The following is a 27,857-nucleotide window of genomic DNA, read 5'->3' as shown; positions in this document are numbered from 1 at the left end:
CTTTATTTCCTTTTTTCCTTTATTCTTTTTAGCCTGCTCTCTCATCCCTTGTGTACATAAGAAAAAATTCAGAAGTCATGAGGAAGCTGTTGCTGTTGGCTTTAGGCAGTGTCCAGCATAGGGACTTTAAGTGTAGGTTGGTCCAAACCAGCCTCTAGCTGCCCAAACTGGTGCAGTGGGCAGAGAAGAGGCCACCAGGAAGCCTAGGCAAGGTCTGCAAATTTCTCTCACTCAGCTTTCCAAAACAATTGTTCAAGAACAAGAAAAACCTCGAGTATCAGAAAGCCCGATCCCCTGACCCGCTAAGGCTCAGTTGTAGTGTGTCTACTGCCTTATTTGCAGGAGGTTTTAACACTTGACCTGAAAAGTCAACAAAAGAATCACCATCTCCCATCTTAATAAATTAAGTTCTATCTTCTCTAATCACTTCCTACAAACACACAAAGTCATCTGTTTCCTTTTGACTTAGATCTTGTATAATGTTTGGAGGAAGAAGGTCTACTTTTGTCAGCACCCCTGTTAAATTTATTTGCTTTTCTAGTTCAAGGAAAAAAGCCTGTAACTCTGAAAGTCATCCAATGCTCTTATTTATTTATTTTGCTCAGTTTGATTGATACATCTTTGTTCTGAGCTTACACAAAATTGACCACAACTCCAGTAAAAGTGCCTCTTGTTAAAACACTTCCAGAATATCCACGTGTTCCCCTCCTGTGCTTGTCCCGCGTGGGAAGAAACTTGACCCGAGATGGAGGAACATTGATTTCAGAGGTGCTCCATCAGAGTCCTTCTGGCTGACAAGTCCAGAGGTTGATAATTATTCAGACTGCTTTACTGCATCTTGAGTTACAAGCAGGGGTTCTCAAGCTAGGATGGAAATAGGGCAGCTAGTTTGAGTTCCCTTTGTGTCTGAGAAAGATTTCACCTGGCTCAGTGGGCAAAGGAGTCCCTTGGAGAAGCAGAAATGTCACCCTGAGATATCATCAGTGCCAGCATACACAAATAGATGCCTCTTAGCACTGTTTCATAATTGTTCGTGGGTTCTTTCTGGCATAGTTTGGAGAACAAACTGTAAAAGATGAAGCTGATGATCATTTGTGTAAATATCTGTAAATATGCTGGTGTCTATGAATGTTTATATACATATATATTTATTTTTTTCATGTTTCATGGGCCACAAGGATTTATTGTCCTTTGTAGTAAATATTGACCTTGGATTTATCTCAGTCAATGTTTACCTCTTAGGCCAATAAATCTTGAGGTTCACCTTAACAGAAGTCAATATCTGCTTAGTGTTCAGCTCCATCATTAATATAAATATTTTAGTGACCTTTGCATGTATTAGTCTATTTTTTAAAGTCAACTTAGTGTTACCAATCCTATAGCACATCAGTAGTTTATTTTTCAGTTGTTTATTCCTCCAAGATTTTTTAAATAACCTCTGATATTCCTGTGGAGGTGTTGCAGAGAGTGTTTTTTGAGGAGAATCTCAGGAATGTGAGTGCAAGTCTCTGTTTCCAGTGGGAAGGGAGGTGGCCCTTAGCACCCGTGTGTATCTGTGTGGTTCATCACGTATTTACCCACTACCAGGGTCCAAGCATTGCTTTGATTGCTGCCTCTTTTCTGGCCGTTTTTCAAGACGTTCTTTGTAAGAGCAAATCTTTCTGAGATCAGCTGTTTGCTTTTCTGTATCTGTCACTGAGTTTAGGGTTAACAGGGACCTTTAGACCACCTAGACTGACTTTTTATCTCCTGCCATCTTTATCTCCTCCATTTAAGAAGCACTTTTCGCCACCTTCCACCTCCCCTCTCTTTTGACCCTCACTGAGTGAAATTTCTCTGTGGTGTCCTTATTAAAGTTTTCCTTTTTAATTGCATTTGATTTGGTGTGATGACATCCCAATCTAGCTTCACACTGAGGTGTCCCAAAGGAGTGTTGCTCTGTGGACCTCTCTGGGCTGTTGCCCCTCAACACATGCGGGCATTGCCCTTTCCTGCCTGGATATTTAGGCAGGAACATTGCATCTACACGTCACCTCGAGCCATTCAGGCATGGCTGGGGTCCCTCCTGATGTCCTCCCCGTAAAAGTGAGATCTGGAGTCTAAATGCTCATGACCTTTTCTCACCTCCACTGGCCACAGGAACAGGTAAAGAAGGCTCTGATTTGGTCCATGAGTTGTGAAACCCTCTCTTTAACATAAAGCAGCCTGCAGGCTCCAGGGCAGTTACTTAATTCAGGCACCAAGCTCAAAATTTTCCTTGTTATTATTATTACTGCACCACAAAGCACACATATAATACTCATGATTACAAACCACTTCACCAGCACAGATAAGAGAGATGTTCTTCATCCCAGAACATTCTCACTCCAAATCCCTGATTCTACCACCCCCTTTTCATTAAATTACTCCTTTTATTCCAACTTAGAGTGCTGACTGTTGACATGGATAAAAGCTTGCAGGGTTAAACCCTTTGTGAGCCTATAGAAAATGTTCTGTGCATGTGGAGAGGTTTCTATTTTTCATTTTAAAGGTGCTGCTGCAGTAAATGGTTTAACAACATTGTGCTATGGAGAATTCTGATCCCTGTCACATGAAACAGCATAAATGTCAGACATGGGATTTATATGAATATTCCTTGAAGAGAAGCAAAGACAAGGAATTAGTTGTTCTCATGTCCTATTTATTCCCTTTAATTGGATTTATTTTTAAGTGGGCTTTAGTATAGAAATTTCTGCTACATTTCTTTATTGTATTTTGGAATTTCATATCAACACAGATAAAGCCTGCTTGCCCTACATTAAAAAATATATTTAAGCCAGTGGAGGTATGTTCCTTAAAGAGCAAAATCTACTTTTTTCCAACTATTTTTTAAACCTAACCTAAATCAGTTCTCAGCTTACAGACAGAGTATTTTAAGCTGCTGGTGTTGGAGCAGTTCACAGCAGCAAACACAGGCAGGATTCAAGATTCAGAGCAATTATAGCTGCTGATACATCAGGTCTTTGAGGGAAGGAGCCGTGAAGCATTTTTTTTCCAGAGGGATGTGTGTGCTACAGGCCACAGCGTAGCTGGTTTGTGTGTGAGACCTGATAGAGCAAGTACAGCACTTGGCTGCTTTTCGGTGCATGCCTCCAAGTCAGACTGAGGAGCAGCTTACTGTTGTCAACCTTTGATTCATAGAGTTGTGTAAATGGGCAAAAAATTCCTTTCTGTCATGCCAGAGGCCAAATTAAACTGAAATCTATAAACTGGGAGGGTTATTTAGTTGGGAGGAAGCAACATGAGTTGTGTGATAATGTACTCCTGCAGGTTTTCTTTTGCAATTTGTTTTGGGGCTCCGTTTGTCCTGGTTAATTTAATGCCATAAAATAGAATTCTTTCTGCTGAGAAATTGCTTCGAAATTATACCAGCATGAAAGCAAACACAGAGTTAGCAGAGCCAAGCAAAGGTGTTTGAAGGTTTGGACTAAGACTAAGCACACAGGTCTGGGTTAATACTGACCCACCAGCCTGCCCAGTGAATTCTTCATGTCCCCTTTCAACCAGGCATTTAAAAAATGTACTGCAGATATGCAGGAAGGCATATACAACACTGTTTCCCCCCTCTCCCATCCCAGCTATGCTAATGAAAGCCCAGCATAGCTGAGATTTCCAGATCTGCTATCACTGTGGAGAGATAAAAGTAGGCCCGTGCTCGTTACATTGCAGAATTGAACGCTGGGCACTCGTGATTTTTGTAATGTTTGCAGCAGAATGCGGAAGAAAAAGGTGAGTGCAGAGTCTGCTGGGCTGGTTTTAAAATCACACTGAACTGCTGGGTGCTGGCAGGTTGGAAGGAGCAGGTGCTGCTGCCAGGGATATTGCTGGGTCTCTTCAAGATGTCTTTGATGTACATTGCAGTGGTTAGTGAAGGCTCGGGAAGAGAATTAATAAGAAAGATGGAATGAGGCAGTGTAGTGGTGTCTGAATTTATTTCCATGGGTATGAAGAAAGCGTGCCCTTAGGTCTGTGATTGTGCATCTACAGATTTAAGCTTTTCATGCTTAAAAAGCTCCTTTTCCTTCAGAGCCCTGCAAACACAGACCACTTAAGAAAACATGCATGTTTTGCCTGATCTAATCAATCTCTATTTTCTCCTGCTTTGAATTATAGTGGAGCTGTAAAAAATGAAACTGCTTAATTGTGATAGTTCACTAAGAACTCCTACAAAAGACGTATTTATTGTCTGGGGAAATTTTATCTCTAGTTCATTTTATTGTAGAAGATTCTATCTGGGAAGTGCTGTGAATCAGAGATGAAGGGGAGTAACGATGAACTTAAGGAAAACATAAGGAAAATGTGTGGGTGTATGAGTTTGCACATGTCTGTAAGCTATAATAGATATGCAAATAGAAAAGCAAGTGCTTGTGGACGTGGTTTTGCGTTAGATGTGAGTTTTATTCATCAGCTCTTTAACACTAGATTTACACACTTTTAAAAAACCATTCTGACTCATTCTGGAGAACCTTTATCAGCTCTTTTATAATGATTTCATTTACCCATCCAATTATAAACTAAATTGAATCCCGTCAGCTAACACAGGTTAACGTGTTTTTGTTACAGGCAGCTGTTTGATATCTGCAGGTGTGGGAGCACAAAACAGGGATGGAAATTAATTAAGCAAGATGTGGGAGATGGCTGCAGCCGTTGGCTCTGAGCTTGTCGGCCAGGGGAGACGCGTGTCAAACACTCTGTGATTAGTTGCAGCACACGTTCCTGACTCGCAGCAGGCACTGCTCAGGGACTCGGAGGTACAACTCTGCAGAGCCTTGGCTTTGCTCTCTCACTGCTCCCGAGCTTTTCCAGTGGCCCCATATATTGGTATTATCAGAATTACCCAAGGAATTTCCTGATTGCTAAATTGTTTTACATGAACAACCCCCCACTGCACTTATATTGAGCATCTTGTCCTTCTTTAACATTGTGCTATTCTTTAGCATCTTCAGCATCCTTGCAGTATTCTGATTGTTATGTTAATAGCAAGGACCACCAGGCATGGAAGGGTGAAGATTTTAGCCTAACACCTAATAGTTCTTATCTATTTTTGTGCTGATACAGTTGCCAGGCAGAGGCGCTGTCTTGTGGCACTCAAGGTGCTCAAGGATAGTCATAAAAATAGTGTGTAGGAGCAGTAGGTATATGACTTGAAGAAACAATTGTAATTATCAAATACAATTTAGTTTTCCTACGTATGTATATAGAAAACCATTAAAAGTGATTCCTTCACAGAGTGGGGGGGAAAAGTAAATAGATTAATATCGTGTTCATGTCCAAGTTCCACAATCGCAACAGGTTTTGTGTAGACATGCTCTGAATAGAAAAATTGGGTCAGTTATTAGAATAAAACTTTCTGTAGTAAAAAATTTTTAATCATAGGAGTGCAAGAAAGCATAAATCTATGTAATTTCATTCATGTTGAGGGACATCTCCACCATCATCTACTCCAAGAGGTCACATAATAGTGCATTTCCAATTGCAGCCCTCTGGCAGCTCTTTAAATCTGTTATATTTTCAGAGCACTTCAGCTGTAGTAACCACGAGACTGGGGCACAGTGGTCACCTCTATCAGGGCCACTTGCCAAGGGCTTCTTCAGCTGTGTTACCTGGTTCCTGAAGTAAGGATGAGGAGTGCACAGCGACTCTCCAGCTTCATTGGGATAGTCCAGAAGAGGGAGCTTGAAATTAAAGAGTGAAGGGATTTAGAAGTACCAGAAGGAATAAATTGCTCAAATATGGGGGGACTTTGTTGTGGTCACCCTTTATCACCGGTGGAATTTGCTTCATGTTAGTAACAACAGAGCCTTGTTTTAGGGGTGATGGTTATTCTTGTGGTAGTGTGTTCCAGTCCAGCCACAAGCAATTTTCTTTCAGTTAGTAAGTTAAAACACTTATTTGTTCAAGTATTAAGTTAAAATACTTATTTTTTTCAGCATGGTATCCTCCATTGCTTTTCCAGAATTCTGAGGAAGTAATTAATTGTGGGGAAAACGAAAAATCATAAACTCGTGTGGGACTTAAAGGGCCTTTAGTCATCTCAAATACACCAATCTCATTTCAGTGAGAGCAGGCAGGAATTTGGCCCACACTGTCTGCAGTTCATGGTTTGTTGTTGTGCTGAGCCTTCCCCTGGGTCACCTCTGTGATGCCAAGGCATACAAATAACACCTTTGACTTTGTTACAGTGCCCTTTTCTGCTTCAAACAATGATGCATTTGGGGCTTCCCTGAGGTAAAAGCCTCAGCAGAGTGTGCTTGCAGCAATGCTGTGTTTTTACAGTGTATAATCTCCATTAATGTCTGTGTTTGCATTAGATCCAGTACCTGCAGGCTAAGGAAAGAGTTCCTAAGCACTGTTAAGCCAGGAAGAAGCAGTTTAGTGCTGTTTAGTACGTGTGCTTCTCTAGATCTGTGTATATATATTTGTACATTTTAAGCTAGTAGAAAGTGTATTTTTTTGACCCAAGCTCCTCTGGGTTTTTGTTTTTGCTTGTTTGTTTTTCTTTTTGCATTTAAATTCGTCCCTCATCTTGAATCTTAGTTCCAGGATGAAAATCTTGAGAATGCTCACACACAGTAAACAAGAGAACAAACATGATTATGTTCAACTGAAATAGCACTTTCAACAATGCCTTCTTTTGATTTTAGCTTTTCACTAAGAAGTGTTATTTTGAAGTAATTTCGTTGTCAAAAGTAGAACCTCTGAAGTTATCACAGTAGGACAATTAGTTTCAAAACTTTTAAAACATTTTAAATGGGAAATGACATCAGCTATTTTTCACAGACATACTCAGTTTCAGCAAACTGTATTTTTCCCGAGAAAAGTCGTGTTGCCCAATTTCTACTCCAGGCCTCCTGGTATGCACAGACTTTGTTGGTGAGCAGTGGTATTAGTGATGGGAAGTTGGGACCCAGCCTCTTTGCAATTATTCACGCAGAAGGGCAGATATTCCTCCACCAGCACACAGAGAGCATATTTTCCGTGCATTATGCGTGGGATTTGCTCCAGCTGGCCTCTGACTCACGCTCCCCTGCCTCCCCCGTGTCTGCGGCCGGGCCTGGGACCACCTCATCACTCCCACTGGGAGCCGCTCTGTGCCAAGCCCTGGGCTCCCGGCAGGTGGACGGGGCTTCCAGACATCCCTGCTCCCAGCTCCTGCTCAAAGCCAGGCTGTGCAGAGCTGGCTGCTCTCACCAAGAGCCTTGCCCAGTTTGGAAACAATCCCCTTCCCTGGGCCCCTCTTCAGGGTCTGACCACCCTCACTGGGATTTTTTTTTCCCTTCTTGATCAGGTGGTAATTTCCTCTGTTCCCATTTGTGCCTGTTGTCTTAAAAGCAAGGAGATCTCCCTGATCCTATTTTCAGAAGAGACCAAACAGAGTTCTCCCCCTTCTCTTCATCTGCTCTGTGCTCCAGGCCCTGGACCATTTTGATGGCCACCGTGGACTTGCTCCAGTTTGTCAGTGTCTTCATTGTTTTAGGGAGCCCAAAACTAGCCCTGGAACTCCAGGCTGTCCAAGAGGGGCTGAACAGAGGGAAATAATCAACTCCTTCAGCCTGCTGGCTACACTCCTGGTGATACAGCCCAGCCTGCAGTTGTTCTTGAACTGCAGATTGTTGAAACCTATGGAACTGGTCTGCTGTGGAAGACTCTGGGGAGCTGGGGCTGCTCGATGGGGTGTCCTGTGCCTGAGCCTGGCTTTGGGCACCAGGTGGGATGGGGCTGAACATCCACATTGTGCAAGGTTCCTCCTCTGTGCCTGCTCTGCCGCAGGGCTTCTTGTGCGAGTGGTGATGGCTCTGCAGCTGGGGCTGGCTGAGGGAGCTGTGGCTCTTCCCTCAGCTTTGGGAAAGGTTAGATGGAGCTGATAGTAAGAAGTGGACCTGAGTTATATTTCCACCAAGCCCTGCCTCTTTGGACACGTGTGGTACAAGCAAGGCTTGGCAGCATGATGTCAATGAAGTGATGCTTCTGAGGGGTGGTGAGAGGAAAAGAGGCCAAAGCGAGGTGTGGGATTGGGCCCTGTCCTTCTTGAGCCACATTGTTTGGCCCCTTTTTTACCTCTTAGTGCAGTAGTCCATGGCAGACAGCTTTCCAGATGAAGATCCCTGCAGAAACCCTCTCTGGAAGCTGCTGTTAACACGTGGAAGATGATGTGACCCATTGGCACGTACAGAGCCTGTAAAATGGATTGATGCTCTGCCCATAAAGTTGTGTTCTGTTCATTGGGTGTAACAATTAATGAACCTATAAAGGGACTTCATAAAACAGTAGAAATGGAAATACTTCAGAGAAATAGAAGTTGATAAATTTTTATTTCTTTCTTTCATGTTTCGCGTGTCTGTTAGTTATGTGGAGCTGTGACTTAATACATGTTATGGAATCAGACATGGGCTTTAGTGTTAACCTGCCATTCACAATGTCCTCTCGTGTCCAATTTATATGATCATTATAGTAAAATCAATGCATGTCTTAATTGTAATAATAACTAATCATCAGCCATTACAATGAAGTAATTAAATACTCTATTAACAAAGCTATTGTTAATAGCTTTGGATGCTGCTATAATTAATTTGTTGCTGTCCTAACAGGAAGAGAAATTAATAAAAGCAGATGGGTAATGTTTTTGTTAAGGCTTCAGTACTGACTCTTTCTTAGGTACATGCCTGCCACACCACATATTTGATTATAGCAATTGTAAACTCAGGGCTGTTAATTTTAAATACCTCTAAAAAGGAATCTTTTCTTTTTACCTGGTTGCAACGCTTTTATTCTCAGTAGTCAGTAAATCATGGTAGTGGCTCCTGGTGGTTCCAGTATTGTACATTAGCAAGGACTTGCAGCATTCCTAGGAACAAGCAGTATGGGTTGGAGCCTTGTACTTACACATAGCAGAGACCCTTGCGATTTATTCAGTGGTAAAGTACTGTGTTTATTCCCTCACTACACAGATGTTTATTGAAGCCAGTCTGGTTTAAATTTTGTGCTCTTCATCCTTACAGAGCAGGAGGAGCTGTTGTTAGAACAATTGCTAGAAAGATGTTGTCTTTTCAGGAAATGAATCATAAGAAAATCTCAGAAGTACATAAGAAGACCACGTACACCCCCACCTCCCACCCCCCACTTTAGAAATCTGAAAATAGTACCCAGACAGTACCCAAAGCTACAGCTAAAGGAAGGTGGGGTTACTACCAGCCCTGTTTACTAAACTTTAAAGGTATGTAAGTAGGAAAGGTTTAGAATACTTGAATCCTGCTGCTAGGGCAGCCTCATTCCAAGAAAATGTTGCGTGTCTTTTGTTGAATTATGCCAGAACAGCTCCATATCTTTTAAAGCTGTCCTCAACAACACAGGGCTGGCTTTGTTTTGCTGGAGAGATAGCAAAAGAAGGAAAAACTGCATAGTGCAAACATTGAAGGCTTTCTGAGGCTGCCTGCACAATGAAATTGTTCTGATTGAACTCTTGACAAATTATAACCTGCAGGTACAGTGAGGATTTTCCATTTTTGCCTAACACATATACATTTTGTCTCTTCCATTTTTCCTTCCCTGCAATGCATTCAGCACAGCAAGGGCTGGAAAGAAATCTGATTGTGAAACTGATAAATTGTCTTACATAGTTTCCCTATTTTGGCCATTGCCATGGTCTGGTTCTGAAAGTGCTTGGAATTCTCTTTCTCTCGTTTTGTTTTAACAAGCTTCTTCTCAGTTGCCTATTGCCAGTGCTATATTACCCACAGTGCACATAATTTTTTTTTTCTATCTCCTATTCTACGTCGACTCCAAGAGGCCTTGGTGTAAAAGCAGATGAGATGATTTATTTTTATCACTCACTTTTTCTCGTGAGAAAGAGAACCCCTTGGCCCTGCCTTCTCCACTGGCTCCCTCTTAGCACAGGCATTTTCTTCTTGGCAAATGGGGTCCATAAAATGCTACTGGAATTAAATCAGCAAAGTGTTTCATTATATTTATTCTGCAATCACTGTGATAGATCCTTTTCTGGTCTAAATAGCTGCAGTCTCATTGATTTGAGTGCAGTTTGCCTTCTTTGCATGAGAAGGGAATTGGCTCAACCTGGCCAGGTGGCCAGGAGTCATCAGAGATGCCAGACAGCAGAGGATCAGCCCCTGTAGTTCCAGGTCTGATTGCAGTTGTTTGCAATTCCATGTACACTCATGGAAGACACTTCATGTGTTAAAACTTGCTGCAAGCCTTTGATATCTTTGACCTTTTAAAAAATAGTCTTCTAAATTTTGATATTCCCTAAGCAGACAGCTGGTATTTTTTGATTGAATAGATAGAGATTTCACGTCTAAACACATTTCTTGGTTTCATTTTGCTGCATTAGTTCACTGCTCCCTGTATGTTCTCTGCTGCTCACAATCTTTTCTTGTGATTTTTGAATGATACTATCGAAAGGTTGAAAAGAATTAAAGGTGCAGAAATGCCCCTGGAAAACATTAGTGATGTCCTGCTAGTGTCCCCCTTTGGATCTAGACATGGATATTCAGGTACATACAGTCCCACCTGCAGCTACACTTCCAAGCCAAAATATTGCCCCTGATACCTTCTGACTGGAACAAATGCTTGACTCCCAAGTGCCACGAGCAATAGATAGAACAGGAGATATAGATCCTCTGGGAGGAGGTAGGGAAAGTTTAAAAAAATTGCAAAGCCTGTCAAAGTCTTTGGCTTTGGAGAGGGTGAGAAAGAGCCCTCCAAGTGCTGATGCTGAGCCTGGGACACGCTGGGTGCAGTGCAGCTCTCTTGGTTGCAGTCTCGTGAAACAACAGCTTAAATACCAGAACCGGTGCCCTATTTTCATCATCCGTCACCTGAATAAGTCATCTGGAAAGAGGGCAAACGATACGTTGTCAACAAAATAAAGAAATGCCTCTGAGCAGTTCTCATTTACAGCACAATCATAAAAATCCTGGCTAAAAATCAAACCATTTCCATATCAGTTGAGCACACAGCATTGCGAGTGTGGTCGGTGTCAACGGTGCAGGGGCAGGAGACGGAGGCTGCTGTGTTCTTGGTGCTGCAGCTCAGACAGAAGATGAAATCATGGGAGTTCAACATTTGAAGACTTAACTACTGATTTTCTGGCTTTCTGTTTGTGCTGGAATAAAACCTGCATGTGCTTGAAAAAAAAATTTGGTTGTTTGGAACGCGTTTGCATGTGTTTGGCCCTAATTATTAAATAAAACCTTCAAACCCTAGAAATACACCTACTTTTGCAGAGCTGTAGTTACGGTCTCTGCTTGGTGGTGGGATGGTTGCAGCACTGTATTTGTAAGGGCTCTTTTTGCTGTAATGGCCAGACAATGATTTTGGATGCCTTACAAACAAGTGTGTGGTACAGGAAGAAACAGCAGACCATATTTTTGGCCTTGGCTGTATTGTTTATGCCTTTAGCAAGCACCACTTACTTATTCAGTATTTAAAGCTTTTGTTTTCTCTGCACAGTGCAGGCCCAGGACACATGGCTTGAACTGAATATGCAGCATCAGACCTTTGCTGGGGAGATGGAAAATAGGTCTGTTTTTTTTTTCAGTTTCAGATTTTGGCTTGATTCAGGGACAAATACTTCAACTTTCGGAAGTATTTTGGTATATTGATCCTTGTGACATTTTTGTGTTTATTTCAGACACTGAAGGTAAAGGCAATAAGAAAAATTTCCAAACCCATTCTACACTTAGTCTGAACTGAGTCAAAAGGCAGATTTCCTGCATGGACCTTAAGCATTTGGTGCTTTAGGAGGTGATAATTTCCAGAAGGGTGGTTTTCTTTGGTGCCATTCTGAAAGGCCCAGTTCTTGGCTGCCAAGCCTGTGGGCTGAGAAACTTTGAGGCTTCTTGTTGATCCATATCATTGGAGATCTGCTGATTAATGAATCTCAAATTGAGCATCCAAAAGCAGAAACACTTCAACTCAATCACTTTGAGACATCTTGGCCTATCAATTAAGAGCAGTAATTCTCCAGTAGAAAAGGAACATGGTGATGTGTTTTCAGTGATAGCTGTGATATTACTGGTTGCTTACATTTATATCAGAGACATGCCCTGGTTTCACCTTGGAGTTGTAAATCAGTGTCACTGTAACTTTGGGTGCCTTGCATGTCTCTGTGTTCTTAGGTACTTCAGAATAATTTTTGATGACATGTCCTTCAAAGGTCTCCTTAAAAACCCAAGTCTTGGTCTAATAAGATTAAGTTTTCACTGAAATAAGATTAAGACTTCACCCCATCATATATGGGGTGCTAGAATATTTACACTGATATTTCCCTACACAGCAGAGTATCAGGGTAAATCTGCTGTTGCTGCTGATAGACTTTGGGTTTATTACACTGTCAGCTGAAAGTTTTAGTCTGTGAGTTTTAAAGAGGTTTTTTTTTTTTTTTGATAAAACTAAAAGGTGATGTAGAAATAAAATGAGGAACATTTTGGAGAAGGGTGCAGTGCTATACATAATTTATTGGGCACTGTTTGTACAGTCAATTGTTAAGTTATAAATAAAATAGAGGATTAAAACAAGGATGAAAGGGTGAATCTGCGGGTAGTTATGTCCTCTGTATTTCTATTTAAAAAAGGGAAAAGTTTCCCAGTTTGCTCAAACAGCACATTTTGGTTTGGTTATTGATATGCACTGTGTTGTACCTATTTTTGGATGTATCACATTGAAGGCTGCCTCACAGGGTGCCTTTTCCTCAGTAAATGTTCTGCAGGCTGCAGAGCTGTTCTCAGAGCTCAGTGAGGTGCCCCAGCACAGCCAAGGGGAAACCAGAGGGAGGCAAACGAGCCCCTGTCACACTGAATTCCCAGTCCCAGAGCTGCTGAAGGACAACTGCACTTCCCTCATGGACACAGAGTCCCTCGGTGGCTGTTCCAGTTCAACACCCACCAGTGTGGCAGTTTCCCCATCCCACTGGAACCTCAGCTCCCAGTTCCAGCTGGAGCATTGGCACAGGGACCAGCTCCAGAGATTTGTCTGTACCAGGCAGATGGTTTCTGCCAGCAGAGAAGTCCCTTGAACTGGAGAAACGCTGAAGCTATGTAAGATCACAAAAACGAGCTTAGGGGATTTAAGAATAAGGTCCATAGGCTTTTCAAAAGAATTTATTGTAGATCTTTGCATTGATGCTCAGAATGAGGTGAGGAAGAAGCTTCTCCTGGATGCCTTGGAGCAGGCTTTGTATCCATGGCGGAGGTGTTTCCTGAGTGTGAGTAGGAATAGCATGGAGTGGACCTGATGAAACAACAGGAGTAAAATATATCATTTTGTTATATATAGGCCATGGGCTGAGCATCTCTTGCAGGTGCTGCGGGAGGTGCCTGGTTTGAAATCTCCCAGTTCTCCTACCGGTGGTGCTGACGTAGAGCTGTGATCCTGAGCAAAAACATTCAGACTGATGAAGAGGAAAGACATGAGCAATTTGAACTTAGGAGTGAAACATTTCCTAGAACTGAGCCTGAATAAAGTCTGGAACAGTTGAACAGGAAATAAGCTAATAATGGGATTTTACAATATGCATTTCCCATATAAGGCATTGAAATGTAGCATAGGTTTCATGGGTTTGGTGGCTGATCTTCTGCCTATTTTGATGAAAATTTTTGGTTTCTTCCCTGTTTGTGTTGTTGTGTGTGTGAGGTCCTTTCTCCACTCCAGACTGAAGTGTTTCATCTCACCACTGTCGTCAGTGGTCCCTGGATGGACCATTCCTAGGCCAGACCAGGGAAGAGAGCAGTTAACAATCCCCTCTTGCTGCCTTTTGTTTTTGTTGGGGAGCTATTTCCTTTAGCCCTTGAGACTGATGCATAGGAAGGGGAAGAGAGGTGGGGAGCGCCCGTCTTGATGTGGTTCATGCTTCTGAAAATAAGTTCCCCAAAATCTGATGTGGGGAAAGGAAGCCCTGGCTCCACGGAGCCTGCTGTCTCCCTCAATAAACAAAGGACTGGGTTTGGGCACGTTGCCCGAAGTGTTGGTGCAGGGTGTGTTCCCATCCCTACTGCTCTGCCTGGCCTTTTAAGGCGATGTGACAGTGAGCTGGAGACGTGGAAAGGTGTGTAATTCAGCTGTGATTAATGAGCACGAGGCTCCTCTGCAGCTTCCCTCCTTCTGTAGCATCGCTCAGATTCCCTTCTCACGAGTAACTCGCTGAGATTTTCAGACTTTGGCCTCTTCTGCACTGTGAGTGCAATCTCCTGCCAGCTCTTATGCTACATTAATTTAGAGCCAACTACCTTTCCAAATGTGCTCTGTACTGTGGAACAGGTTTTGCTTGTAAATGCAAGGCCAGATGTTCAGAAGAGGAGAGCTCCTGTTTGGGCATCTGGCAGTCACTGCTGGGCCACAAACCCGTCACAGCTGAAAATCTGAAATCTCTCTGCTTAGACAACACAGTATCAGGCTGACCAGTTTGTGCACTGCTGTAAGAGGCGTCTTTCTCCGTATAATTCAGGAGTTCTTTCAAAATAGCACACACCGAGTCATGGTCTCAGTTTTAAACCACAGCTTGTGCCTAACAAGTTATTTTGATTTCTTGCCGAGCAGGGGTTCACTTTCCAGTTACAGCTAATGTTTTCCTTTCCTTTTTCTGCAAAATCTGTTAACAAAAGCTAAATGAACAATGAAGGTAGGTCTACTGGCTAGATAAGAAATAGGTCTGATTTATTAATAAATGTTTCTTTTTTTTATCCAGTGACATATTCGATGCCATGTTCCCCGTCACGCACATCGCAGGAGAAACAGTCATACAACAGGGTAATTCTTCCTGCCATTTTTTCTCCTGTATGTTTGCTAAGGTCCTATAATTTGCATCTCTCCCTCTGAGATTTCACCCTCTTTGCTTAATGGGAAGAATAACCATATTCCCAAGGCCTCTGAGTGTGCAGCTATATGATAAATTCATCGATGCAGGTCCCTTGATACACGTGCAGAGGACTCCACTCTGGTGGACCTCCAGGGTTTCAAAGTGCTGCAGTTAAATGTAGATAAACAGCACTTCAAACTAAAATGTTCATTCCCTAACTGAAGATAGCCAGGCAGTAAACCCCAGCTCAGGATGCATAAGGGTGGCACAGGCGAGCTGAGAGTAACTAGAGATGGAAAATATTTTTTATGGTTGTTGGGAATATTCAACACCTCATTGTGCTGTATCAGAGTTATCACACTTGGCAATTTACCTGCATGCCTGCAGCACGTTGTGGAGGACTTCATTACCCACAGGCTATATTAAAACCTCTTGAGTGTTTACCCTGAATGAAGTATTGAATCAATCAAAAGAGATAAATTAATGCAATTGAAAGGTATTAATAGCAAGAAGTCATAGTGACACTGATTTGTGAAGGCAAATAGGCAAGGATGTTTCAAAAAATTAATCTCTCTGTAAGTAATCTGGTGTACAAACCTGTGCAAATATGTACAGGATTAAATACAGGGACAGGAAGTTATTGAATAGCTTGGCAGACCTTCAGGAAACAATCACCTTTTGTGTTTTGTGTCCAGGTGATGAGGGAGACAACTTCTATGTGATTGACCAAGGCGAGGTGGATGTAAGTATGCTCTTGCAGTGTAATATTTATTTTGAAGCTACAGAATAAAATTGTGTGCTTTGGCAGAGAGCAGGAAAATGGTATCAAAACCAAGCAAATGACATTATCTTCAGAGCCCTAACCACGCCTGGAGGTGTGCAGTCTTTGGCAGAGCAGGCCACCATGCTGGAATGCACCCGAGGGTTCAGATCAACCATAAAGAAAATATTTTCTTTAATCAGTTAGCTTAGCTCATGTGTTGTTTGGTTTTGTTTTGTTTGTTTTTGTTTTTTTGTTTTGTTTTGGTTTTTTTTCACAAATTGAGATACAGCCTCAGGCAGTGAGTTTCATCTTAGAAACCTTAATTTGCTTTTAAAATTAGGTCCAAATATAAGAACAATGCAGCATATTAATAAAGCAGGGGTTATTATAAGAGTAAAGTGATCTGTTAGACCACAAAATGTTTACAGGAGTATGCAGTGGTTTAATCAGCAAGTCTTTGAAAAGAAGCTTCTTTCTGAACCTGCCTTCCAAATCATAAACTATTCACCTCTTATCATTTCTCTCCTCTATGAAACTCACCCTTTTGCAGTTTTGCTGCAAGTTCCTACACACATCTTATGTACCCACAGTTGTTGGGTAGGACAGACTTGCTCATTAGCAGCTTTGCTCTTCAGATGCCCACATGAATTCGGTTTGGCATATTTAAAGAAGAAGGTGATTTATTTTAAATCCAGGCAGGAGGCACAGAGTTATTTTAGTGAAAGTTATTTTTTTTTTTAGCGGTCTGTTTGTGTCAGGAGACCATCTAATTGGTATTGTTGGGAATTGAGAAACCTCACATGCTGCCTCTGCCTCTGGAAGTTGCTCCTCAGGAAATCCGTCTGACTCACTGTTCCTATCAGACAACCCTCTCAATAGCAAACACTGCCACATCCACGGGGCCAGAAAATAAAAGGGTAATATTTATAGAACAGTGTTAAAATTTAGTTTTAAAATAATTGACTTGGGACCGATAGGGAGCTAAATGAGTTCACTGGCTTTGAATCAGACCCACAAACATGCAAATGCACATGTTGAAGTTATAGATTAATCCTCTTTAAAAATAATGTGTCCTCTCTCAACACCTTTAGGAAAGCTTTCTGCAGTGTTTGGCTCAGGGATAGTGAGGGAGTGAATGACACCAGAAAGCAGTCTGCAAAACCCTTGCAGTTAATTGCATGAGTTAATATTCTATATGCACATCTTAAAAAACAGTGACAAAATAGAGTAGATTGCAACTTTGATTTCATGAGCATTATCACTCCCTAGTCTCCTAAAATCAGCCTATAGCTGCTAGGACAGATCAAAATGGACAGATCCACCACAGTGTCACCCTGACACCTCCCAGAGACACGTACAGACATCACCTATGGGACAAATACTTCCTAACAAGACTTGAAAATGTAATCTGGACTGTGCCTGTCCAGAGACCAGCGCAGCTTCTGACCATCTGTGTCCGGCCAAACTCTTCTGTGACCAGCTCTCCTGCTGCCCCACTTCAGCACCCCCTAAGGTGCCTCCTGAGGCACCTTTCCACTGCTCTCTCCATCTGCTCAGCTTGGTTCTTTCTCCTTCCTAAGCTTTTCCTAAAACTTCAGCCAAAACACCCCCTGAATTCCAGTGCAAGGTGCCATGGAAGGCGTTTGCTCATGCAGGAGCTACACCCTGGAACTTCCCCGCATTAACTGCCCTGCTGGGAAGCTGCAGGGAGGCGATCCCAGTTTTCCCCTCAGAGGAAAGTCTGTACCAGGGCACCAGTGCAGCGTGAGCTGCTCCTGTGTAAGGCAGCAGCTCCCAGAGCTCCTGGGCATGCACCATCACCCCGTATGTGGTGCTCCCCAGAGGAGTTCTGCCACTTTCAGGGCAGAGCTGCTAAAATCCTTGTTGTCTGAGGAGACTCCAGGCCACTAGTAAGCGAGCTGCTTTCATTTAAGCCTTGCCAGATACTTTTTTGGCATGCTTCCATGCTTCTCCAAGAAAAAAAGCGACTTGGAGTGGAGACAATTGACCCCGAGACTTAGAGCCTCGAGCCATTTTCTGCCTGGTTCAGCTGGTGTTGGCATGTGCATGGAGGCTTTAACCCCTGGCCAGGGTCTCTGCTGCCATTCCCTGATCTGCTTGGAAGTGTCAGGAATACCAGGAATGGTGGATTCAAGGAGCAGTTTACTCTGATAAGCACCCAGATTTTCCATACAGAGGCAAAGACAGGCGTAAAGGAGGTTGCAAGGGTCATCATAAAATCCCTACCCATGGAAGAAAGTCATGACAAAACTGAAAAAAAACCCCAATAAGATCGATCAACCAAGCAACCAAAACCAAACAGAAACCACCAACAAAGTGAGAATAACAGTGTGTGGTGTTTTGAATTTAAAAAACTGCAGCATTTAAAAGGAGTTTTGGCACAGGCACCCCAAAGACTAAGTAAGAACTTTCTAATATTTTCCCTTACAAAATAATCTGAGTCAAATTAGAAGCGCCATAAAACATTTTTTTAATATAATAACACTTCATTCTCAACTCTTACATTTTCCTGGGGAATGAACGAGCCCCGTTACCACAGAATAAAGTTATCTGTACATTTTCCTTCTGTGGGACAAGGGAAGGGCACAACTTTCATATGTAAAAGAAGGATTTTGGAATGAGGAAGAGGTAGGCCTTTGAAAACCTGGCGTTTCCCTCTCTTGTACTGTATCCTACACACCAGCTACCCTTTGGCCAAAGCTGGCATTATTGTATTATCAGTCACAGTCTTCCTCCTTAGCACATCGGGGTTGAGGAGAATTGTTACCTCATGGCCCATCCCTGCAGATGGGTGCAGTGTGCACGAGGTAGATGATGGCACAAACTTTGAAGTCTTAGAGGTCAATTGTCTCCTGGAAGCTTTCCTGCTCAGACAAATGGGAGTGTGTGCCAAAAAGGAGCTGGCAGAGCTTAAATTATAGTTTCCAGTAAAGATGTTGAAAGTACCTGCTAAAATGTGACTTGCAAAAATCTCTAATCCATATTTCTAAGTATAAAGTGACTTACTGTTTGTTATTTTAATCTCATAGCCTCACATTCTTTACTTTAAAAAGCACCATCCACTGCCCTTTTCTAACAGATGTATTTTTTTTTTAGACCCAGAAACTTCCTATTCTGTTTAATGTCACAGCAACTTTCTCTACAGGCATTCTCAGGTTTTCTTCTTGTAAGACAACAGCAGCCAAGCTGTACTACAGTGAAAATCAGAATAAAAGCTTTTCAGTGTTTTTTTCTTAAATTTCTGTATTTACTGTATAAATCTCTATGTGAAGATATACATGAATATTGTGGACAATGAATAAAATTATCTATTGATTGTAGGTCAAATCTTCCTGAAGCCCTTATGTGTATACACAAACTGTCTAATTTGTGTATACAAAGATGAAAATGACACAGCGTTTTATGTGAGAATACTGTTGGATTTTAAAACTAGTTATATTTCATGGTTAGATTCCATAGATTGCTTCTGGTTTGAATTCTTCCATCTTCAATGATTTTTCTAAATTTGGAAGGTTGCCTTTTGAAATTTGAAGCAGAACATTTTAAAGTTTGGAGTTTTTCAGCTTGAACTTTTAAGGATTCTTAAGTCAGTCTCCAAGCTCATATGTTCAAATTCAAACTGGTTTTAAAGCACTGTCTTCATTTGAGGAAACTACCCATGTATAAATACCCTCCATGTCTAAGGCTTCTTTGTTTTTCCAAGAATAAATAAAACTCATCCTCATTTTTGGATAACAAAGCCTTGACAAGAACGAAGCACAAATTATTACAAACAGACCCAAGGGAGGGGATTCAAGACATAAGAATTGCCATGCCTGGAACAAATTAGATTGTCCACAGAGATCACAAAGTGGCAGCAAAAAACCCCCAACCAAACGAGAAGTTAACTTGAAATCAGTAATACAAAATTAAAGGAAAGATAAATTCACTCCAATGAAGCTCAGAGATAGATGTTCATATCCTGCCTTCAAGGTGAAATGCTCATGGCAAAGTTCCTTTCTGCATCTCCAGAGAAAGAACCTGGAGATGAGGGAGGCCCAGATTCATTCCTGTGGCACTGAACGTTGTGTGACTCTGCATCTTCTCCCACAGCTAGAGCCCATGGATATCACAGCCCATTTGCCTCCTAAAAAGATAATGAAATGAACCAAACTGTGTGATTCTCAAGCCCCCAGAAATTGCAGTGCTCATATTAGATGATGGAAAACTATAGAAATCGAAAGTACTTTTGCTCTGTGGAAAGTAGATGGTCCTGATGTGTTGGTCATATTTGGGCATCTGCACTTCTGCTTCTCCTCTTCAGCTGCATGAAAGAACATTCCAGCTGTTATGGATCTGTGACTGGCAGGTCAAGTGACAATTAGGAATAATTCATTCATGTACTCACCACTTTGGTGAGAGTTCACAAATGCCTAAAACCGGCTGAGCCAAAACCTCAGCCCAGCATTTTTTAGGATAAATAGGGAGATCATCTGAGCTGCTGCCATATAAAATTGACTTTCATAAGCTGTTCTGAGCCTAAAATAGCTTTGCTTCCCACACCTTACAAACAGAACTTCTTTCCTTTCCACTTCTTTTTAAAAAATCTATTTTAAAGGGATTTAGTGGAGCTGAACTCTGTTAAAGGGCAGGATGGCTTTGTAGTGTGCCATCAGTGCACTTTAACTTCATCACGAACCCACAAGTTGAGTGTTGACTTAGGCCTTTGCAGAGAATGAAGTCCAATGGTTTTGCTTCTAGAAAAAACTTATTCTCAAACTATTTTCTCTTTCAGAGACTGATATTTGAAATGACATTTTTATTGGAGGAGTGAATGCTGGACCCAAAGACTGTCAGATCAGTGATTTGGTTTCACCTCAGAGCACTTTAAACCTGACACCCTTGGGGTGGAGGAATTACCATTTGCATAAACTGTTTAAGGGGAGGTGTCAAACATGTTTTGTACAGTCTTGTCAAGCAAGACAGCAAAATTAAAGGAGTCTTAGAGCAGTTCAGTAGCAGCCTCTCTAAATAACAACTGCAGCATTAAATGTCCATCCTTCACTTGCTCAGTCTTGAGTTTTACCAGCATAATTCCCCTCTCTGGGCTGCAGTGACATTCTGCACACTGCTTTAACAAGAAATGTCACCATGTTGCTTCAAAAATGTGTGTTGGAATAAGTTTATTTCCTGCTTATAATGCAGACCCTTCTGCAGTAACAAAATCTGTGCTGTTCAAAAGAAGAGCATGTACTCTACACATACACATGTATTTTTGGGGTGCTGAAAAAGAGTCAAGGGTACCATGTCAGTTGACATTCAGGGTGTGACCCCAAACTCATTGGAATTATTAGATTTTCCCCACCATCCTTGAGACTTTTTACTGAGGACACACAAATTACTGTAGTGTAGCAAACCCTGTGAGACCATGCAGTGAAATTCCCACAGAAGGATGGTAGCCCTATGGTCAAATATGCATCTGGACAATTTTGCAATGAGCTAATAGAGTTTAGAAAAGTTCATGCATCCTCACTATGTTACAAGCCTTTCAGAATCCTCATTTTATTCATCCATTTCTCCTGCTCTTCTCACCAAAAAAAAAAAAAAAAAAAAGAAGCCATGGAACTACCCACTTGTTTCACCAGGAAACTGCTTGGGTTTGCCTGGCTTTTTTAAACTTCTTTTTTTGCTTTCATTTTTTTCACCTTGAGGAGAATCAGAAGTAGATTTAATGTTCTATGAGATTTTCTTTCTGTGGTGAGTGTGAAAGTTTGAAAGGGAAGGCTGTTGCTGTTCTCTTGTGTGATATTCTCCTGGGTGACATTCATTCTGTCATGGTGATGAAATGAAGCTATAGCTTTAGTGGCTCGAGCTTTTTCTTGGCAGTCTGCAACCACCTGCCTGTTTGGGGTTATTTTTACCCTTTATTTTTAAGCCCCTTGATCCTCAGATGTTCCAGGAGCACCAGGAGCCTCCACATCGCCTGGAGTTCAGCTGCTCCTTTTCAGCTGATACCCAAGAGGTCTCTTGATCAGCTGAACTGCTCCGTGGCCTCATCCATCTCCTACTGAACCAGCATTTCACTGACCTCAGTAGGAGTTGGAGAAAATCTTAATTGAATATTGTGAAGACAAATTGGGATTGATTCCAGCTGTATTTTGTAATAAGCCTTTTCACCATAAAATGAAGATAGAATTAAAATCAATACTGACAGGTTGTTGAGTTTTGACCCCAGTTCGTTTATTTTGGTCACCATCTTCTCTCATGCACAGCTTGAGCACAGCTCCAATTTAAGCATTTTTTAAAAACCTGCTAGTTTATTTCTCAGTAATTGGTGTCAGGTTATGGTCTTTGCCTTTGCAATACTTTTCTGATTAAGATGAGAATACCTGCCCTTTTTTTTCATATTATTTTTCTTCACAGAACTTCCAAGCAAATGAAATTAACACTGATTGATTTCAGCTGTTACTGGTCTGTAACAGGTTGGGATATATTCTGCCCTGGGTAAATGCACCCAGCCTTTCCTGCCCTCCAAACTCACAGGCACAGTAACAGAATTAAAAGGGTTTATTGTGTAGTTTACAGGAAGCTGCAGAATGCCCAGTCCACAGCAGCCTTTGCATGCACTGTTATGGCTCATGAGCTGCACTGTCCGTGAATAAATAGTGAGGAAAATGCTGCCCAGCAGAAAACACCTGCTCGAGTCCCCTTCCTCCAGGGAAGGGTTCACATAGCATCAAGTGTAGGAATTCTTCTCAAATTAAAAATCGTCCAGGAAAAATATGGCAATAGTGGTATCAGTCCATACCATGTTCCAAGAAAATATAGTTCCTTAATAGGTTGTGGGTCAAACACTGCCTCCTGAGTTCTCTAGAGCTGGTGCTGGAAGCAAAGGGTAATTCTGCACAGAGCTTCTCAAGTCAAAAGCCCTTAGTCATCTTCACTGAGGGAGACAATCTGTAAAATTTAAATGGGTTTTGGAGGCACTAGGCTTAGGGAAAGAAAAAAAAAAAGTTCCTTTTCAAAAGAGATTTCCTTGTTTTGGCTGTTTTTCATTTCATGGCCATGGCACATTTCAGCAGTGCTCATTACACATATCAACAAACCTCCTTCCTTTCCAGTCTGACAGTGTTAATAAAAAGCCAAAGTTGTGACAGTTCTGCTTGTTGACTGCCTGAGCCTTGAACACAAGGGGGAAAACATGATGCCAGCTAACCATGGGAGCTGAAAACCTGGAGAGTAAATAAAGTCATTGTACTGAAGCAAGACAACTTGAAATTCTGTCCACAGAGCAGGTTGTTCCCCTCTTTGGGGACCAACTGTCGGAAGTGTCACGCTCGTGTTTTCCTTCTGTGTCCCCAACACTGACAATTAGAAAGGAACTTGCTAACAGCCTTTTGGGTAACTGGCAGCAGGAGGAGAGCTCCAGCTAAGTCCCCAAACTGCTTTTGCTTCTTTTGTCTTGTGCCGTGGTAGGTTTATGTCAACGGAGAGTGGGTGACCAGCATTGGAGAAGGAGGCAGCTTCGGGGAGCTGGCGCTGATCTATGGAACCCCCCGGGCTGCCACCGTCAAGGCCAAGACAGACCTGAAGCTCTGGGGCATCGACAGAGACAGCTACAGGCGCATCTTAATGGTGAGTTTATGGGAAAGGGCTTCTCTGTGGAGCTGGTATTTTCTACTTTCTTTCGCAGCTCTGTGTTCAGAGTACTCTGGTGCTTCCACATGAAAGAGAGCGGACATGACAAAATCACTGAGTGACTGAATGAAGCGAGCTGAGAGAAAAGGGGACAGGATTGAGCAGAAAGGCGCTGAGTCAGAAATGCAATTGAGAAACATTATGCATAAGTGTTCTGTGAATGAAAACCTCGGGAGGCCTCCGTTACCCACCAAAGCTATGCAAATCCTCTCCTTGTCGTGAGCCTGGAAATATCTCTCAGCAGCACCCCTTGCCTGTGAAGGCTTTGTCTGATCTTGTATTACATTCCTCAAGGCAGGTGATAGAAAGTAAATCCAGCTCCAGTAAAATAATAAAAAGTCTTGCTTGGACTGTGCCTTCCACCTTTGTTAGCCAGCGCCCTGCCACACATATCATGGGGTGGTAGCTGCTAATGATTCATTCATTCTGCTCCTTTCAAACTCCCTCGTCCCCGCAGCAAAGCTCTGCAGGCCTTTGTGGCACCTGGGGCGTGTGCTAGCTTATGGATTTGCAGTTGGTTCTTCAGTGGTGAGTTTATAATGGAAACTTTGACAGATAATTAACTTCAGCAAAGACATAACTTTTTTATGAGTTTGTTTCCAATGTCCATGTGCATATCTTCCTTCTCCATAAAATATTCCTTTCTTTTTGATAATTAACAGACATTACTCTATGTAAAGCTTGTTTCTCAATAGGGCTTGTCTCTAAAAGCTGTAGCATTGTTCCATCCTGATCTGAAGGAAATGACACTGTGCTCTCAGACTAACAACTTTGAGATCATCTGTATTTCCAGTGGGTGTCATAGAAAGCAGAAAAACTAGCAAAGGAACTGAGTAGATTTTACCCTTAAATGATTAATTCTTAAGCAGCAGAGTATAAAAGTAATCTTTGTTTACCCTGTGTGATGGCTGTCGGGTGTCTGTATGAGCACTGCTGGTGTTCACTCCCTATTTCATGGGCTGAGTTCAGTGTCCCATAAACAAACATCACACTGACATTTAGGAGAGTACAGCTGATGGAAATTTACTCTGCCCCAAAATATTCAGCCTGATTGCTCCAAGACAAAATAGAGGAATAATTATGAGAAGTGTTTTGTCTTCTCTCTTGTGGGGAAGCAGGATGAAGAGTTTTGAAAGGTTCCCAGTGCAGGCGAGCAGGCAGAGCTATTTCTAAAACACAGAGCAGGAGAATTTCTAAAGAGATGTAAGAGGCACATCCAACTTATTCATCCCATTCCCTACAAGGATGCAGTGGAGGGGTGTCTGGGGTAACTGGTGTGATGAACCTGCAAGCTACAAGGAAGAATCCAAAATACAAAAGAGAAGGAATGTAGGAGGGAAATAAATATCAGGACAAGGCACATATTCCTTGGCTCTTTAGGCAGAGCTTTCTGCAGCTGCCTGTAACCTTGTGGTGAGGAACTGAAGGGACAGGGTCACAGGCTTTGCAGCCTTGAGGTGATTTTAGTGTTGGTGCTGGTGGAACTAGAGGTACCTAAAATCAGCCAGCCCTGTGAGCTGTCAGGGTTGGCCATGTGTCCATTATCATCTGATAGCACATTTCAGAAGATGAATATTTGATGCAGAGACAGGACTTTGCTAAAAGGATTTGAAGTCCCAAGTGGAAAAGACTGTGTTTTTGTTGCTAGCTTTGGTCATACATACAAGCTGAATATTATGGTTGTACTTCTGTTTGATTCTAGTGTAGTGCTAAGTGCTTTTCAAATTAATTTACATGTTCTCTGGACCAGTGACTGCTCTACCTTACCTAGCAAGCTCAGTTTCTGCAATCAACGAGACCTTTTGATTAGCATGGATATATTTTCTCTCCCTCTCTCGCTTCTTGTGGTTTTTTTTCACAGATGGGGCCACTAAAAATTGGTGTTTGTTGCATTGTGTTAGATACCCAGACTGCATTATTGTAGTATTCCCAGTATTCAGATAGGAAATATTTCATGGTGAATTAATTGCTGCAGGTATAGAAAATGTCCAATTTTAAATGCAATCCATGGTGAATGCAATTTACCCATCCTCACTGAGTGAATCCTGTCATCTTTCCATTTATTTGTAGGTGCAGGGTGGATAATTTCATTGCTGTAGGTGAAATAAAACACCTGTCTTTGTGCAGTCATGTGAGGGCAGGTTACAGTGGCTCTCTGCACATTTCCTCAAGCCTAAGAATTAATTACATCATGTTTCAGTGGCTGCATTTCATACTTAAAGCTGACTCCACCATTATGGGGCTGCTTTTGCTGTGCTCACTTTAAGTGCAGTAGTAGCTGCCTTTCAACTCCCAGAAACATGGTGTCCTGCCATTTGGCCTCTAAGTGGGTATTTTGAATGTAGAAATGCTCCTGCTTTTAAATAAGGAGTGGTAATTCTTAGGGTACCTTTTGAAATGTATAATTTAAGATGGTTTTAAAACCTGGGAGCAAGCAGGTTTCCCTTTTCTTATTTTCTGCTTGCAAATCCTTTTGTCCAAGGAATAAATGACCTTTATCTCCCAAAGATTTTTGCTGTAGTCAGATAAAGCCCCTCCATAACCCCAGATAGTTTTTTCTCTTGTCTGCATTCCTTCCCTTCCATGCCCAGCCTCATGTTTTCTCAGTCAAGTGTTGAAATTTTATTTGAGTTGTAAATATTTATTTGCAAATCATGCCTTCAGATCCACACTTGCCAAGAAGATTTTATCCTGTCATGAGACACTTGACTCTCCAGCTCATTTCTCCTTGCAGGCGCTATTTTGGTCCTTTGCTTTGCATTTAATAATTTTGTATTTTATTTCTGTTTAGTGCCATTTCCCCCACTTATGTGTCTCATTGATCCTGACTGGTTTATGCCATGAATAAAATGTATCTCAGGAGGTTTGGAGTTTGGGGTTTCCTTTCTATGGATGGACAAAGCCTGATGCAGAGAGTTCCTGCTGGCTTTTAGTTACAGTTGTCATCCATTTATTATTTAGTCTGTCCCAAAGGAAGTTTGTTGAAACAGATCTATTTCTTTATATTTCATAGTCTCAGCTTAGGTACCCTGATGGCTTGAAGGTCACATTCAAGTTTGTTGTAGCAGCTGTGATGATTGTAAATGTTGGGATAGATCTTTTTTTTCATTATGTGCACTGAAATTGCTTGGCTTTCACTGCAGTCCTTGACAAAGTATAACGCCATGAAATTCATTGTGCTAGGTGGGGTACAAAAAACCACTTCAATGTGTTCCCTCTGTGGTACACTCACAAATTATCTTTCCATCTGTGTGTTCCATTTATTTCATAGAATCATCTCTCTAAGTTACATACTTTTCACTCTGTTGCAAATTCTTTTATGTGTATGTTCTCTGTGTGTGTGCACACGGGCACAGACACACACACTCGTGCATATATTCAACATCTATTTACTTATATTCTTCTGGGAGAGAGCAAAGGATTTTTTTTTGCCATAGGCTTCTCATGGAATTCAGTTGCTGCTCTCTTCTTTGCAATTTGGATTCAAGAGCATCACGGAATGGGGAACATCCCAGGGTAGTACAATATTTGCGTTCTAAATATAGCAAATGCCACAAATACCAGAGAAGCAAATGTCTGTATCCCAACATCAGATTGATCCCCTAGACAATTCAGTTCCCAGACTGAGAAAATTTGAAGTATTAATTTCTTGCAATTTCTTCTTTAGGAAGACTTGATCCAGGATAATTCAACTACCCTCTAGTTTCCATGGTCCAAGATACCTGGCTCTGGGAGTGGAGTTGTGTGGGATTCAATACATTTGGCCTATTTGGCAAACTGCTCACTGAAAGTGAGTTATGGCATTGGTTTGTAACTTGTGACAAATCAAGCTTAGCCAGTTCCTAATGCTGTACTTCATTTTATTTATGCTATTTTGGGTTTCTTCTACCATCTTTTTACAGCTTTGAACCTGAGAACAAATTCTTTAATGAGTGCTTTTATTTCTGCTCAGATAAAATAGGGTCAGAAGGATTTTGGGTTACCATAAATTGGAGGTTGTCTAGTGCCCAAAGCATAAAGCAACTCCAAAGGCTGCAATCCACCTGACATCTGTGGAACAGAGCACCAGGACCATGTGGGCTGCTTGGTGTTCATGGCCAGACTGCACAGGGGCTCTTTCTTTCATACTCCAGCAGGAATGAACACCCAAAGCATCACTCAGGATCAGGTTAATCAGGGATTAAATGGGGCTGTGCAGTCCTGAAGTCCATTCCGGCACCTCCTGCCAGCATAACTCTTTCTTTGAAACTCGAGTCATGCTTTGCCTCTCAGTAGACATTTGTTTGGCTCCTTACTGAAGGTGGGGATTCCTAGGAAGGACTCAATCAGCTCCACCTGAAAAAATGAATCAGAAGCAAGACACAGAGTTCTGGAGAGACAAGGAAAGATTGGATGGGAGGAGTGAGAAGAAAAAAATGGACGAAAACAGGGAAAAGGCAGTTGGAAATGAGATGAAAGAGATACTGAGTAGGAACTCAGCAGGACCTGTTCCAATCTCCGGGGCATTCGTTTTCCCTAGCCTGTGTATTGCTTAAGCTAAGCCTAGGA

At 41.9% G+C, this 27,857-nt stretch overlaps 1 protein-coding gene across 1 annotated transcript in view; it reads left to right on the top strand.

Annotated features, from left to right (window-relative positions):
* PRKAR1B (protein kinase cAMP-dependent type I regulatory subunit beta) overlaps positions 1-27,857 on the top strand; it is a 92,036-nt gene that overhangs the window by 36,780 nt on the left and 27,399 nt on the right. Inside the window, exons 5-7 of the mRNA XM_042037052.1 lie at positions 14,738-14,799; positions 15,544-15,590; positions 23,088-23,246. Coding sequence (XP_041892986.1) covers positions 14,738-14,799; positions 15,544-15,590; positions 23,088-23,246 — 268 coding nt within the window. The remainder of the gene's footprint in view (positions 1-14,737; positions 14,800-15,543; positions 15,591-23,087; positions 23,247-27,857) is intronic.

Source organism: Corvus kubaryi, unplaced genomic scaffold (assembly GCF_017639235.1).
Source record: "Corvus kubaryi isolate FWS band 111438036 unplaced genomic scaffold, C.kubaryi_AGA036_p1.0 37387, whole genome shotgun sequence".
Taxonomy (NCBI): Eukaryota; Metazoa; Chordata; class Aves; order Passeriformes; family Corvidae; genus Corvus; species Corvus kubaryi.
The sequence above is the reverse complement of the archived record's forward strand: the minus strand, read 5'-3'. Positions and strand labels throughout refer to the sequence as shown.